Genomic DNA, 16,225 nt, shown 5'->3' with positions numbered 1-16,225 from the left:
AACATTCAAATAAAACTTTTAATATTTCTCACAAGATAGTTTCCACATTGAGTACCATCGAGTTTGAGCTCACTAATCTGAAACCAGTGGGTACAGTAACTACTGCTACATTCATCTCTTATAAACTGTAACAATAAGAACAGTAGCAACATCAGCAGAGAACATTGTTTGTATGAACCACAGGAATGACAATTAGAAGACAAGGCCTAAATTGAGCTAACATACCATAGTTTTTCATTAGTGGTTTATCCATAACATGCCATAACAATTTACAGCTCAGAGAGTCATTATGAGAAACGAGTTAAGTGACAGCTTTAAGTAACTGCCACCACATAGTGTAATGTTTATATCTTTTCTTACAGTCACATTTTAGGGTTATTTAATTTATCTGTTCTACGTTTAGCCACAGATCCATGTTACAGGTATGTGGGTGTTGTACTGTTTCGAATCAGTCCCTGGACCTGTGTCACCATAAGAAACAATCTACAGTCCACTGAAGCTTCATCAATGACAAAAAAACCAAACAAACCAACACATTAACTCAAGGTTCACTTCTCAGCTTGTTCAAGAACTTGGATTTCATAGTTAGCATCCTCATTGGATGGCAACACTGTAAGATAGCTGAGCTGCTGTTGAGTAAATCTTGAGTCATATTCTCTACAATGTTCTTTCCACATACAAGACTGAACTCTAACCGTGTACTTATTTGCATTTTACATATAACCTTTGGGTAACGATCCATATATTGCTTAAAACAAAAGAGGTTAAACACCACTAAGAAAGGTGGCTTTGTTTTGCAGGTTGTGTCTTTGTAGAAATGTATTGCCTTCATGTGGCACACAATTTGGCAGTTATTACTGAGACCTACATTCAAAGTTGTCACCTAGAAACCTAAGAAACACTGCCTTCAGTGTAAAATGTCATTTGAAAAAACTAAAATGAAGAGCTAAAAATATGGAGTTCCAAAGTGTTCGGTACTACATAAATATATATAGTATTTGAATATTAATCATAGGTATATAAATAAGTCAAATATAATAACACTATTAGTCTACAGCATCATTACTGGCTTTGTGAACCTGTAGCACTGCACAACGACACTTTCAGGTAAATGCAGGACTGGGATTAGTGGCCATGTTTTTTTGGTAGCGAAAAAAAACAAACCACTCTAGAAGGTTAGCATGACAGCCATCTTTGATTATTTTCCTAACAGAAATCGTGTGAATATATTCACTGTATATATTACCCTGATCATCCAGGTTCCCCACTATAAGAATCAGTGGCTCAGCAGCTCATTCTTGTTCATATTCAAAGCCTCTACTGCAAAGGTGGCTGGCATTAGCTCTGCTCAAAAGGTCATTGGTGCCTGTTGCAGTAGCAACCTAAGGACCTGGTGGCACTCTTGAAGAAAGGCTCGCCAATTGCACTTATAGAGGTTACTTTGGTAGTTAACAACCAGATCTGTATTAGATCTGTATTTGCAAGCAAAGTATGGTTGGCTGAGCTCAGCCTTAGAGACAGGATGATGAGTATGGATATCTGGAAGGAACTCAGAGATGTTGAGATGAAGCAGTTGGGGTGGATTGGACATCTACTGGGAGCTTCACTTTGGAGGTTTTCTGTGTACACCCATTTGAGAGAAGACCCTTGGGCAGACCAGGGATTATTTATCTTATTAAGCCTTGAAACACCTTGGTGATACCAAGCAGAAATTGGTAAGCTCTGCTGGGGAAAGGATATCAGGTATCGCCTGCTCAGACTGCTGCTACCATGACCCAACTTCAGTGGAGTGGAGTCAACGGTTGAAGAAGTCAGTAGATTTCTAAGTCAATCAACATACTAAGTAATTAATGATAATAATACAGAACACTATTTCAAATATTATGTCAGGGTATAATTATTAATTACTTATATATTTTACTCTGCATTCATAATGACTTATTTCCTAATTTACTTCCTTATTTAAAGTTGAACACTTTGGCGTTCCATAATAACAATACTCGTGGTTCTTTTGTTTGAGGGACTTGTAGTGTAGCTCTACGAAGCTCAACACACCAATATAAACATCAACAAAACATTTTTTTTTCTTCTCTTCCATCTTCAGGGTAAAAAACAAAACAAAACAAGTTTAAGGCACTTAAATGAAAAGATAATTGCCTCGACACCATTTCAGACTCATTCATAAAGAGAAACCCCTTTGAAGACATGATGCTGCTTTACAGGCACAACTTTAACCATTGCATAGTTTGACAAAATGGAGGCTGTGCTGCAACAGGGCTCGTAGTATATGGCAGGTGGTTATTAAAAAGGCATACCTATGGAACATGCTAGAACTGTTCAAAACAAACTGTGGAAATATACAACAACCATCCAAGAATCCACAGCTTTTCACAAGATTCTGTATGCATTTGAAATAGTTAGTTTGTGCTCAGATTTAAAAGAAAGACAGGCAAACAAACCAGGTTTCAATTATCAGAAGTCATTCCAGTGTTTTGACAATGTCACGCATTTCATACAAAATCCCAAAGCAGTCTCCTTATACTCCTTGGCAATATAAATGTTCACATCATGAAAAAAAAAGTCCTGAATGTGAAATGTCACTGATGTGGTATATCAAAAAAAAAAAACCCCAACAAGAATAATTTAGGAAATCAATGGAAATTTGTAAAATCTGAGATTAACAGGTCTGCAGTATTACAGTATGGAGTCTGTGCTGGGATACTCTAAGTTTAACCAGTTATGTCTGTCTGATCACTAAAGATAAAAAAACATTACAATAATTGACTAACATCTATTAGATTAAAAAAAAAAAAAGATTTCTATAATTAAGAAATCTAGAGCTATCAAGAGACAACAGCTTCTTGTCAGACCATTTATAGCCTATTTTTATTCTACTAGTTTTGAGACAAATTTGGGGGTATTTTGGCAGTTTTGGCAATGAGGAATGTACTGGTAACATACTGGGTCTGTAATTGGCACTGGCTAGTTAAAGAGTGTGTGGTGAATGTATAACACTGAATAAAAGACTAAAATTATTCTCGTGTAATGAGTTCATTGTAATTATCTTAAAAGAGAGATTCTAGCTTTTATTTATTCATTTCTTAAATGTGCTTTCATTTATTAATAATGGCTCCATGTAATAAATTAGCTTTAAGGGGAATGTATTCATAACATCTTGTTTACACACGCGTGTGTATTTATATAATCTACAGATGATTTCATATTTGTCAAGCAAGAAATTTCAACTGGAAGACTGACAAAGACTCTAACAGCCAACACGTGCATAGCAATACGACAACGATGTATACACATCTTAATAAGGCATTGGCACATTCAAGTTCAATCTAAGACACACAGAGTGTAAAGCACTATAGTAATAAATAGATCTTTTTCCTTCTATTATTGCTATTGATTTAAAAAGCAGTGCTTATCTCACCACAAAATATCTACATTTCTGACCATGATTTATAATTTCCCTAGATTCTTTGGAATCAATAGAAAAAAAGGATAATCTAGCCTCTATCCAAAGATAAATGCATATTTTTTTTTAAATATAAAAACTTCTATTTTTGTAACTCATTGTCATCAAAGTATTGATTAAAGCAAACACTTAAAAAAAATCAGTCCTTGAAATCAGGGTCAAGGGCTTGAAAAGACATAACACGAGAAAACAAACAAACAATTTGGAAAAAGATTCAATACATGTAAACACAGGTGGGAGAGAGGAGGAGTAAAACAAACAGAGAAAGGACAACAAACAGAAGAAAGCCTTTCCAGCAGCTCAAAGTGTGTTTGCCACTGACTTGTAGCAGTAGGTGGAGGGGCTGAAAATGCAGGTGAGGAGTGTTCCAGTAGGGGGTGCTAACAACCCTCATTCTCATCCATGCTTACACTGCTCTTGCGACTGCTGTCCTTTGAGGTGTCTGGGGAGACGGATGAGAGCAGAGGGTCGCCCCCCCTCACCGGTGATAAGGTGTCTTCCATGAGGATGTCGCTGAGTTTGGAGCCCGACTTACTGTGAACGCCGTAGTGGCCCTCGGAGAAGTTGGAGTGGCCTTCGTTTAGCTCGAGGTTGCTGGGTGTTTCAGGAGTGCAGGCGGGGTGTTGTTGGTGATGGGGATGGAGTGTGTACAGGTCCTGGTGACAGTCCTCCAGAGCAGGTTCTTGCTTGATGGTCCGTACCCCAATTTCAGCAGAGCAGAGCGCTGAAGATGCAATGGCCAGACCGTGAGCCCGCGCCTGCATCTCTAATTCCTGTAAGCCAGAGGGCGACACAAACACGTGCAGGTTAGGCATTAGGTTAGTGAGCACTCCTAATCTTCTAGTTTGAGGTTTGAGGATGAATGTTAAAGTATTGCCTTTTCTTTGCTGAAAAGCAGAGTGGGAGATAGTTAGCAAAGCTGCCAAGTGAAGGTTTTTAAATATCCAACTGACTGTAACAGAGTCATTTAACATTTAAAACTTGCAGAAGGTTTTCTTTTTCCTCCTTTAATACACCGATGTGCAACTCTAATTAACTACAAAGAGCTCAGTGTTGATCACAGATTCAGGCTCCTCTCATCTTATGATCAATTTGTTACAAGATGACGATATTAACAACTTTGCAGTATGAATCTGTGCCTTTCCTCGTTTTCCCTTAAGCTATCTCATAAAAGTGTATTCATTTCTTCCAACATTAGTATAAACGTTTTTCTCCTCCCCTTTGAAATCCCTACACGTGACACATTTTTGAATTTTCTCATCTTCATCAAAGCTTTTACCTGTATTCTCAACATCAGATGCCGGTTGGCATGCTCAAGCTTCTTCTGACGATTCTCCAGCTCCTTGGCCCTCTGCTGTTCCCGCTGCAGCTTCCTGATGTAGTCCACTGATGCCTTCAGGATAGTGCCTTTGTTCCAGCGCATATCTCTGATATTTAAAAAGGAACCATTATTTTTACATCCAAACGTTTAAATGTCAGTAGATAGTCTAATGTACGCCTCTGCAGTTAACAATTAAGAAAGAGGAGAGAATAAGATTGAGGAAAAATGAGCAGAACTTTTGCAGAGGTCATAAAGTTCTTTGCAGAAATTGTTACTACACAAGACGTTTATGCACAATAGGTAGCCTGAGTCACAAGCAGTCATAAGGATGACCCTGAGCTCCCTGAAAAAAACATGAATGTTGCAGCAGATGTTTTGCAGGAATAAAAAATGATCTGTAGTCAACTTTATGGGAAAACATCCCTCCTGAGGATTTCATTTGTACAGTTAAGGTTAAGTTAGGTCAATTTGGAAGTGGTACTTACACCTTACAGGCAACTAATAAAAATTGGCAATGCTAGAAAGAAAATGTGTGCCTGCTTTTTCATAAATGTGTACTCATTTAAACCAGGTCTGCTGGTGAGAATCTTGAATTTGTGCATGTGGGTGGAGGAACCAGCTGGACTTAATCAAAACAACCAGGGCTGAACAGACATAACAAAAGCAACTGGGATCTTTTTAGACCCACAGGCGAGGTCAAAGGGCACAGCGATGAGAGAAGAATATGGTTAAAAGCTGAATTTGACAGTGTAATTATTATAAGCCTCATATTACATTTACAAATTTACAACATTTGCCTAAATCGAAAGATCTGTATAACTACAAACTGCATATAACTGAATGACCAGCTAGAAAAATGCAATTAAAACACAAATCATTTCCGTTTGCTATTTCATAAGCAGCAAATCTCTCCACTAATCTTGAACACTGAGTTATTAATCTTGCATTAGACTGGCTGGATGTTTGTGGTTGCCATTACATGTATTTTTAGAAGAGTTAATGTAAGAATATATTAAGTAACTTACGGGTCATTTGATTTTGGAATTAAAGTTCCCAACTCCTTAATTCGATCATTGATGTTAAACCGTCGCCTTCTCTCAACTGCAGAAAAAAAACAGAAAGGGGAAAGTATAACTAGGAATATAAGTATAAATATATAGATATTAACAAGAATTTGCTAATGTACTTAAAAATGTAGTTTAATAGTTAACCCTGTGACAACCAAAAGCACATTTAAATATTCTCACTTACTCAAATTGTGGTTGTCCTTCTTCTGCCTCTCTTTTGCCAGGGCTCTTACCTCTGCTTCTGAACAAAACGCATTTTGGTTGATCGACTAACCCGACAAAGCACGTATACAAAATGTGCAGCATCCACATTTTAAAGCTGAATACTCAGACGTACCCACAGGGAACCCTTCAGGCCTTTGATAGGTGTCAAATTTGCCACAGGATCCTGACTTATCCAGCATATGCATGATGGCCGGGGATTGTGAAACTACATGAGTAATAATGTTGTTTTCATTATCACAATGTACAGAATTGAAATGCAATACAAGACAATAGAAGACATAATCATGTAAAGTCAACATCGCCACACAGAGGAGGATTACAAAAGCTGGACTGGATACAAAATGCTATATAATGAGCTGCGCAAAGGCCTGGAGAGTAGAACGTTACATTATCATATGTTGTTACAGAATTACTGTTGCCTGTGCGATACAGAAGCTGAACAGATATTGTTAAATGGCACAAGTTAAACATCTGTAAGAACTTTATTTATTTTTATTTCTATAGCTCTGAGTAATTTTCATGCTTACCAGAGTATTCCCTTTTGATGTTTGGCAGGTTGGCAGGGCAGGAGTTGCTGATGGGCAGACCTTGCTGGGGCATACCCTGATTGCCATACATGTCAATGAGGTTAGCAGGCACAGGGATCTGGGGAATTGAGAATTAAAAGAATTGAGATTTAAAACAGAGAGAAAAAGACGTAATATTATGCATATTATTGTGTTAAAAAATGACAGTTACATATGAAGCGCAGCACAGAAGAGATAAATTACAAGGTCAAAGTATTACACCAAGGTTGAAATCTGACATCATGGAATTTGCTTCTGTTTTACCCCAAGACACATCAAATGAAACGCAGTCATGTTGTAAACTGGCTGGTATGGATAAATCATGAGCATACATACCGTGTTTGCCATCTGAAGTCCTGGGTCCATTAGACCGAGGATGTCATCGCTGTAACTGGACTCCAGACTAATAATGTCATCAATTACATCGTCCATCTAAAACCAGACAAAGTACAAATAAGTCCAGCATTACTGATCAATTAATGTCCAAGCATCATTAACCCTCTCAGGCTCAAATGAAACTTTTTGTTGCTAATGCACAACCAAGTCCTGCAGTGGTACTTCTGAGTAAAAAAAACCTCATAAAATATGTATGTGGGGTAATCAGGTTGTTAGTTTTTAACTGTTGCAAATCGGCAACGCCTGCCTTGAGAGGGTTAAATAAAAAAACAGCCTAAAAAACTATGGAGACCTCACCTCTTTCTCGCAGTTAGAGTTGAGGGTCAATAAGGCCATAGGGCTGTTAGGGGCACTGTTGCCCGGCCCTGGCGGCATGCCCCCGTGGTCAGAGGACTGGTTGGGGCAGGGCAAGCTCAACGCCTGAGAACCAAGCTTTCCCAGGTACCTCTTCACCTGCTGCTGCTGGGACCGTTGGATGTGGTACTTGGTTGGGTTCTCCAGGTGAGTCTGAACCTATGAGTGGAAAGATGAGTGAGGAAAATGCCAAGAAAAATGAATATGTATGTGAGAGGTAGGATATCTGATCTAAAGATTAATGGGTGTGTTGATGGTTGCAGGAGGCTCCACAGAACTGCTCCAACTACTGAAAGAGAAGTTATGCAAATATGCAGCTTGGCCACAGTAGCAATGAAATAGCACCAAAAGATGGAAGCTCATTTCAAAATGAGTGCTGCTTTTTATAAGTGCTGTTTCAAAGTTGTCTTTTATTAAAAACAACTCTAAATATAGCTCAAAGTCTTGTCTGTTCTTTGTATTTTACAGTACAGAATATAATATTAAAATCAACTTGACAGAGACTTCAAATCCTACGATGCATTATGCATTTTTCTTTTGAGACGCTGTCAAGAGTTGTTATCTCAAAGTCTCAGGAGTAAACAGTTTCCACATATTTTTCTTCAACTCCACTACTTTCTGCGGCTCCTCAGTAACAGTCCACATATTTTAAGGAACAAATATTGCACACGCTCCTATCTCTGCACTCGCCGCTTAAGGATAAATTTCTGTAGATCATTAATCCCCACACAGCATTAATGATCCAGAAAAGCTTCTGCAGGCAAATAAACAAACTTCAGAGGCAGTGTCTGTCTGGCTGTAACATTTTAAATTGAGCAGAGCTGCTCCAATCCCCCTCGCCTTTCCAAGTTTATATTTAAACCTTCCCGTCCTGTGCTCGCTTACGTTTGATGCAATTACGAATCAGTTTCAGGATTGCAAAATGTGGACGCTGTAGTTTATGATTCAATTTAGATACATAATGCAGTATCATAAATGGCAAAGACACATTTGTGTCAGTTTAAGACGAGAAATTTCAATTTAACCTCTCACATTATCTTTGAATCTATATTCATTTTTAAACATACCTCACAAGGTTGATATCCAAGCATCTCAAGCATCATTTCCTGTTTTAGATGTCCGATTTAAAACAAACAAACAAAAAAAAACAACAACTCTAAACTGAGGAGTGCTCTAGCTGTTTCCTTCTTGGTTGCACCAGACGACTAAGGCTGCTAATAGGAGGACAGACACACCAGCTCATCTTTTAAAAGGCAAGAAACTTCATTAGTTATGCATGTCAGGGAATCTCTGTCAAATACAATGAGCCTTTTTAAATGTGTGTTGTTTTATGTAAAATCTGTATTTATTACTTTATGGTGTATCACTTGATGTCAGGATGTGGTGCAAACAGTTAGAGCCTTTGTTTTGGAAGGGCACCCTTTTACTGAATCTTGCCCGGGGTGCTTACTCTGCCCTATCCACTTTGTTAACCCATGTGGATGCTTGGCGTGTGCTCCCTGTTTAACACAGCACAAAGAATAAAGTCTATGTCATCCTTAGTTGTCTTCAGCTTTTTAATTGACAAGAACAGGCGAATCATAAGCCCAAAAGAAATTATGCATTTTGTTGTGCATAAACCTTAAATGTCTATGCTTATTAACAGACCTGAGGAGGCCACGGGCTGTAGATGAACTCTAAGCTACCCCTGTCATTTTCCTCTGCCTATGTGAAAACTTCCTCAGTTTGCACACTGCACTCAAGAGTTTCAATTACAGCGAAAGGTTATAAAAATTAGTTGTTGAGACTGCCTTATAGAGTATAGATATTACTTCGTCCCATCTGTTGAAACCGATTCCAAATAAAAGTGTGATAGTCATTCATGTGTGCAGGTTTGCAATGTTCCAGATGTATATTTTATTATTTAAAATCATTGGTATTTTCTGTACACTATGGACATTCCCGTGCACTCACTGAATGCAGATTATTGTAATCTAATATAAAGGTTTTCACCCAGCACTGTCATAGAGATCATATATGATGTATATATTTTGTGTATGTTCTGAAAATCAACAGAAATGCCTCTCAGTATTTGCAGATTTACACATTTTAATTCAATAAACTCTGAAATATAAAATAAAGCAGACTAGTTTGAATGACTTAAATCACTTTTACAGGTGTATGTAAATAAAGCCGAGTATAACCATTAGGTCAGGTGAGGTTATCAATCTTATTGTCTCTCTGTGACTGTCAAATTCTTCTTTCCAGAACAGAAGCTCTTTCAGAGCCTCTTTTCCATGTTCATGTACCATTGTTCTTCAGGGGATACTCATGTGAGCCACATTAACATCCTCTACAACTGGCTATTAAAAATTGACACTATAGCTAGTTTTACTTACAAGAGCTGAGTCACATTATCTAGTCACACTTTGTATATCCTGCAGCTAAGACTCAGATCACCTTGGGCCGTAAATTGTCCTCACAAGGTTGTAAAGCTGACACCACAGAGGGGGGCACATTTACAGTCAGTCAATGACTCATTAACAAGAACGACATCACACTCTGGGCAAAAGAACGAGGCTCATTAGTGATGGTCACTAACAACATTCTTTATTCTTTACACTGCCTTCACCGTTGGTGTATTGTTATGCAAATGACGTCACCAGAAAATGTATAAAATTTGATCCATAATTGGATTTTATGCCACTTACTTATATATATGATGAAATGATTACATTTTAAAACTGCAGAGGCTCCGATCCTGATAATGGACTGAACCTAATCAAGAGCTATTAATGAGCAACACAATTATTTGCAATGCACGCATAAATAATGTGTAAGCAAACAGTGAATTCTTGTTATCTATGGTATTTATCAAAGACACAGGCTGATTTAAGTCAGTCACATTTAGAACAGGCTCTTAATTTTTCATTTCGATGCTGAAACAACAACCTTTGTTGTCCTACATTTTAATAAGGCCCCGTAAAGTTTTGAAAAAGAGAAATGTGTTCTGAATACATATCAACTTGATGTATTTATTTATTTATTTTTTAATAATTTTGCTTTAAAACTACTGTTAACACTCTATTTCAAAAAACAAATCAGTATGTGGGAAAACCTGTATAATCCACAGCATATGCCACAGCACAACCAGCGGCGTTGCAAATGTTTGTTAATTAGTGTCTTATTTATTCATATGAACTCTTATCTCAGCTTCTTTCAGCTGCTCACTTATTTGCAGGGGGTTGCCACAGTGGATGGATCCACATATTTGATTTGGCACAGATTTTGATGTCCTTCCAGATGCCCTTCCTCCCAGGGATTTATGTCTTCTCCTAGTCCTAAACGTGTGATCTTCTGCTTTGTAGGCAAATGCTTTAACCCCTACATTATGGAGCCTCTACTAATACATGTTTAAGCACAATGAAGAATTCTTTCAAGTAGTAATTACATAGACAGTGAGTGATTTTTCTGAAAAGTCTCACATCTTAGTTATTTCTTAATCTCAGAATCGAGTTCAGGTCAGATTCAGTTCTCAAGTATTGCAAATTTTGCTGATAATCAACCCCAAACATCAAGAATGGAACTGAAACTCCACACTGTATACTGCTTAGTGTATCAATTTGTATTTAAACAATCCTAGTGGCACAATTAATGTTTGTCAGATTTCCCAAAACAATTAAATTAAATTAAATTTAAATTTAATTAAATTTTTTTCTCGTTTTTGTTAACCAGGCAGGTTCTTCATGGTCTATTTAGTCTTATCAGTTGTTTTTTTGCAACACTTGGAAGTGCTGAGAACAAAGTGAGATGTCTTTGCTTCTTTTTCAAAGTTGTATGTTTTGAGTAAAGGAGAAATCAGAAATGCTGGACAGAGTCACTGGATGTAAAATTTACAGCTTAAAAAATAAAGCGCTACTTTTTAAAATCATGGCAACTGTTTTGCTTTCTTTCTGATTCATGTGACTAGTTTGAGGCTAAAATCATGCCTTTTGATAATTTGTAAAGGTATTTGGAATTAAATCCCACTCTTAAAAACATGCTATAACATGCTGCCTCTGTGTCTTCAGGCAGATGATGCCGTATTGGACAGAAATATGACAATATACAGTAATATTTCTAATACTTGAAACTCTCTTTTTCATTCCCTGTTTTTCATTTTTGTAATATTTCCGTTACAGTTTGAGATGACTTGCCCAGTCCTTTCAGCATAGATACAATGATGAGACATGTTTCCTCCTCCACAGCTTTTCTTTCCCAGCCTGTAGCGTTTAGCCTCTCACATTTATCTTTTGGCCCTCTGGGGAGGTCCAGACCTCCAGCTTGTAAGCCACTGCTGTAAGCATAAACGTACAGAAAGACTGTTTGTTATACACACAAAGACACAAGTCTTGTGTGTGTGTGTATAACAAATCACACGCACATGGGTATTTTTGGCCTTTCTAGGCTTCTCGGCCTCGTGTCCACGTGCAGACACAGCTTTTAAGTTTAAGTTGAAAAACTAATCCTTTAGAAAACTTGCATGGGAAACTTTTTATGAACACTGTTTGTCAGTGATGATGTTTAGACAGAAAACTCACAGTGTCAGTGCTTCTTATTCGCCAACAAGTCTTTGGGGTTAGGGTTATATCACCGTCTGTTAGTTTGGCAAGCTCTTGGCAGTAGAGTGTTTTTGTATTTTCATGCAGACAGAGATTTGTTTTATAAAAAACAGTGATTGTGTGATTGTGATTTTTCCTAAAACTATTTTTAAAAAAAACACCCATGTACGTGTTAACTAATCCTCCATCCTTGTCTCATGCATTTTAACACACCCACAGCTGATAGCTGGCACTGTCTAAAGATAGAAACAAAAAAAAAGTTTATAAGGGATTACTGTAGGAAGCCTACGCCACCCCCTCTCTCTCCCACAGACACACACGCACACACACACACACACACACACACACACACACACACACACACACACACACACACACACACACACACACACAGAATTCTAATATAGAAACAAAGAGGGCATTCAGGGCATTATGTGCACAAGACAAAGTATAAAGGTGCCCTAATTAAAACTACAAGCACAACTGCATACACCCATTAATACAGCACATGTAACACTTGGCTTTGAGTGAGTAAAAGTCTTGATTCATTTGTGCTACATTTACACACTGCAGGGTTAGGGTTAACTAAAATGATTGGCCGATCAATGAAAATGCTAAAAAACAAAATAAAGAAACTAATAAACGAACCTATTCTGATAACTTAATTTGTCATTTGAGTGAATTTTAAGGTGAAAGTAGTTTCTAGATTCAAGTGCGGTGGAGCTAAGAATGTAAGGACTTGCTGCTTTTCTTTATCCATGTGATAGTAAACCGAAGATTTTGTGTATTTGGACTACTGCTTGTAAAAACGAGCCTTTTTTAAGATATGAAGCTGGAATTTAACCCTTTAAAAAAATGGTGACTTTCGTTTTTCACTAAAATGTAGCAAATGAATGAATGACGCAAACAACAATGCAAACATAAAAATAAGATAATTTCGAATGAATCTCATTCTAGTACATGTAACTAGTAGGTTTAGGCAATCTGTGACAAAGACATGTTTAGCAGGTTGAAATCTGTTTGTTCTGTCTTTACATTGAAATGAGCACAGGGGCTTCTTCTAGCTTGTTTTGTCCTCAGGGATTTCCTAAATTATCCCACATAATTAGATGATCTCACTGTTTTGGGTGAATTCAATGGAGCCCCTGAAGGCTCACAGATCCCAGCCTGGAACATCTCGACCTTGTCAAGCCATACGGCTCCTGTTGTTACATGGAAATAATTTTAGGCGTGACAAATCATTAGTTTATAAGCTGGAAAAAGGATCATTTAATGGTGTGCTTACAAAGCTGGCACACTTTGTGGAAGCACAGAACATACATAGAGTGACAAACATCTACAGGACTGCTGCTGCATATAAACTACGTGCAAGAAGTTTATCGTGGTGATGTTCATGACTGATTTAGAACAGATACATCACGTACTATTGCACACATCTACAATTAATCATTAGGTTTTCAGTTTCTGTAAAGGCCCAGCACGCAGAATAATGAATTATAGAGAGATCTTAGTGCCAGCAGCCAGCATTCAAACTTCACTTAACAGTCTTTCCAAAATACAGTTTAGAAATGTGGCATCAACTACTAACTCTTGGCATCTGTATCCATGGAAAACAAAAAAAGCTTGTTGTTTATCATCTCGTTTTTAGCCACCAACAGGCCCAAGGGCATAAGCAACATAACCCCCAAAGAGTCAGAAACACTGCAGAAATGAGCACAAAGCATCCAGCTGTACTAAGAGAGGACGTAGGGTTAGTGCAGAATGACAAACAGTGATTTGTATTTTTTTGACTTGCATGCTACAGGCATTCCATGATGGGCCAACCAGGATATATTAACAAGACTGCCCCCATTTTCTATGCAGACTAGAAGAATAGGCCACTTTGTCTCACAGTTAAGCTGCTAATGTGCTCTGCAGAATTTGCAGACAGCAACTGTGATGCTAATGTGAGCAGCAATTTATGGGTTTTCCTCTGTACTTTTGTAATGCTGTCATGCAAAAGCCCAAATTACCACCGAATAAAAATCGTGTGTTGTTTGTATAAAACTTGGGTTAAAATGAGCAGGAACTGCTAAAAACAAAACAAAAAAACTCCAACCAAACAAAAACAGAGATTATGATCACGTGAATTTGCTCATCATCTACAATCATATTGAGCAAAAAGGTACTAATAACTAACGTGATTAAAGTGATTAATCAGTGTTGGTTACTGCGGAGAGAAATGTTATTAAAGCTATCCTGTAATTTCATGAAATGAACACTGAAGGTTTTTTTTACATGTCATTGTGTGCTGAATCAGTTCTGAAATCCAAACCAAACTGAAACATCTGTGTGGTACTTCTGTGTATTTTCTTTTGTATATCGGTCACGAGCCGTCATATAATCCACAAAAATTGTACAGGGTACTTTGTTCTTTTTGTGGCGCCATAAATCCTTTGAAAAAGGAAAAAAAAAATCAGAAATCATTTTTTTAACCCTTTCAGAAACCTATCCTTCGTAAATTTCAAAGCAGTGTTTTTTTTCTCTAAAATATTCCATGGAATGAAAGGGCTGGGGGCTAATTACAAGCATTCTTCACTGAATTAGCGTTCGGTGTGTGGTAAGGCTGTGCTCGCCTTTTTCTTGATCCCCAAACTGATCCCCTTCTTATTCCTAAAAAGGTCAGAGGTCACTTGGTTAATTAAGGGTCCAATCAGTCTTTACATAAACTCATCTGAGCTTAATGTTTGCACTTTTTGAGGTCCAGCAGCTCTGCCTGGTACCCCTGAGCTTTATGTGGACTCTGCTAATCTACCAACAGACAGGAGAGCAGGTTAACCCAGCTCAACAGCACCAAGCTGGAATGGCCTTTTCATTTGAGGACTTCAGTCAATGAAGAATTTCTGTAAGCTCTCGCCAAAGCAGAAAAATGACTCTAACTTGATGTATTGTACACAAGGTTAGGGTTCGGGGAGGGGGCGTCCTAAGTCTTTCAAAGAGCTGCAGATTATAGAGAATAAGTAATGTTTATACAGCGTGAGAAGGGTAATGTTTTCAATGGCTATACTGTTTTTGTCCTTTACTGTTGGCCCATGCCACACACATCCAAGGGTGATGAAAGTGTGGCTGGGCAAGCAACCATGAAATCTCAGAGAGTGTTGTGGGTGGATTTAACTCAACAAAGATTATTCAGTAAATCACAGTTTATCGGCATCGTTACTACTCTGAGATTAAACAGTGCAATTAAAATGTAGTAAATGTCTAGGTAAAATTATGACTAAAAGCTTTTAGCATACACACAGCTGAAATTGTTTGCCAAACATAATGGATAAACAGCGTGAATAGCTTCATACAACTGTCAGCTAACAGTATGGGTTAACAGTTGAAATCGCAAGATAAAACCACAACTAAACTGTTGACATAGTACCGATTAACTGATTAAACTTTTACCTAACAAGCACAAATGTCTGACATTTTTAGACCTTTAACTACAGGCATTATTAAACATAAGTATTTGTACGAGATCCTCTTATGTGTCACATATATTTTTCACGTGGAAGACTTGTTCCTGTTATTGCACAATTTTCTAAAAGAGGAAGTCAGAGACAAAACCAGCTGCTTATTGACAATCCATGTTAAAGAAATGCAAAATCTAAAAATGCACAAAAAGGCAAGTGTCCTCGTGAGTAATTACACTAACTACACAATATCTTAACACCTCGATATTGATATTTTTTTCAGAAATCACAAACAGAAAAGTTGAAAAAAACGCACTAAGTTGATATGTAAGGAAGACAAAATTCTCATAATTTGCACAAAAACACTTTCCAAATCACTACCACACAGTGTTTTTTTTATAGGGAAAGCCACTGAATTCAAGGTAAAATGCCGGAACAAAAACACTACAAAAAAACCCAGCAATTATACCAAAATCCTCAGAACACGACAAGTCGAATGAATTTCTAAAGATGTTTCATCAAGATTGCAACCTCTGAAAGCACATGCTGTGGACAAACAGAAAGACTTACCGAAATGCGTTGTTAAAATGTGCTCTCGAACACTACGGTCTCTACTCGTACAGAAAATCTTAACAGTCTCCTGTCCCTCAGACTGCCAAGGAATCAAAGCTATGAAAAGATGTGAATGTAGCTGAGCAAATAGGATTAAAGATGGCTAAATCCAAATGGCTGGAAGCACAGCATGCATTAAAGAGGAATTCTCTCAGGAAAGATAATCCCCATATACGCATTTTAACA

General features: G+C 37.7%; 1 protein-coding gene across 10 annotated transcripts in view; it reads right to left on the bottom strand.

Moving 5' to 3' along the window:
* Positions 1 to 16,225, bottom strand: part of LOC146684630 (microphthalmia-associated transcription factor-like) — a 28,987-nt gene continuing 12,762 nt past the window's right edge. For 6 of the 10 annotated variants that reach the window (XM_085444929.1, XM_085444930.1, XM_085444923.1 and 3 more), the window contains exons 3-10: positions 7,354 to 7,569; positions 6,997 to 7,092; positions 6,622 to 6,739; positions 6,207 to 6,299; positions 6,054 to 6,110; positions 5,828 to 5,903; positions 4,761 to 4,908; positions 1 to 4,254 (exon numbers count right to left, since the gene is read on the bottom strand). In XM_085444929.1, the coding sequence (XP_085301055.1) occupies positions 3,862 to 4,254; positions 4,761 to 4,908; positions 5,828 to 5,903; positions 6,054 to 6,110; positions 6,207 to 6,299; positions 6,622 to 6,739; positions 6,997 to 7,092; positions 7,354 to 7,569 (1,197 nt within the window). In that variant the 3' untranslated portion in view covers positions 1 to 3,861. The remainder of the gene's footprint in view (positions 4,255 to 4,760; positions 4,909 to 5,827; positions 5,904 to 6,053; positions 6,111 to 6,206; positions 6,300 to 6,621; positions 6,740 to 6,996; positions 7,093 to 7,353; positions 7,570 to 16,225) is intronic. The other 4 variants (XM_085444925.1, XM_085444926.1, XM_085444932.1 and 1 more) reach the window with 3 other exon arrangements.

This window comes from Copadichromis virginalis, linkage group LG20 (assembly GCF_057382275.1).
Source record: "Copadichromis virginalis isolate Kocher_CV1m ecotype Utaka linkage group LG20, C_Virginalis_male_GT1.1, whole genome shotgun sequence".
Taxonomy (NCBI): Eukaryota; Metazoa; Chordata; class Actinopteri; order Cichliformes; family Cichlidae; genus Copadichromis; species Copadichromis virginalis.
This window is presented reverse-complemented; position numbering and strand designations above follow the sequence as displayed.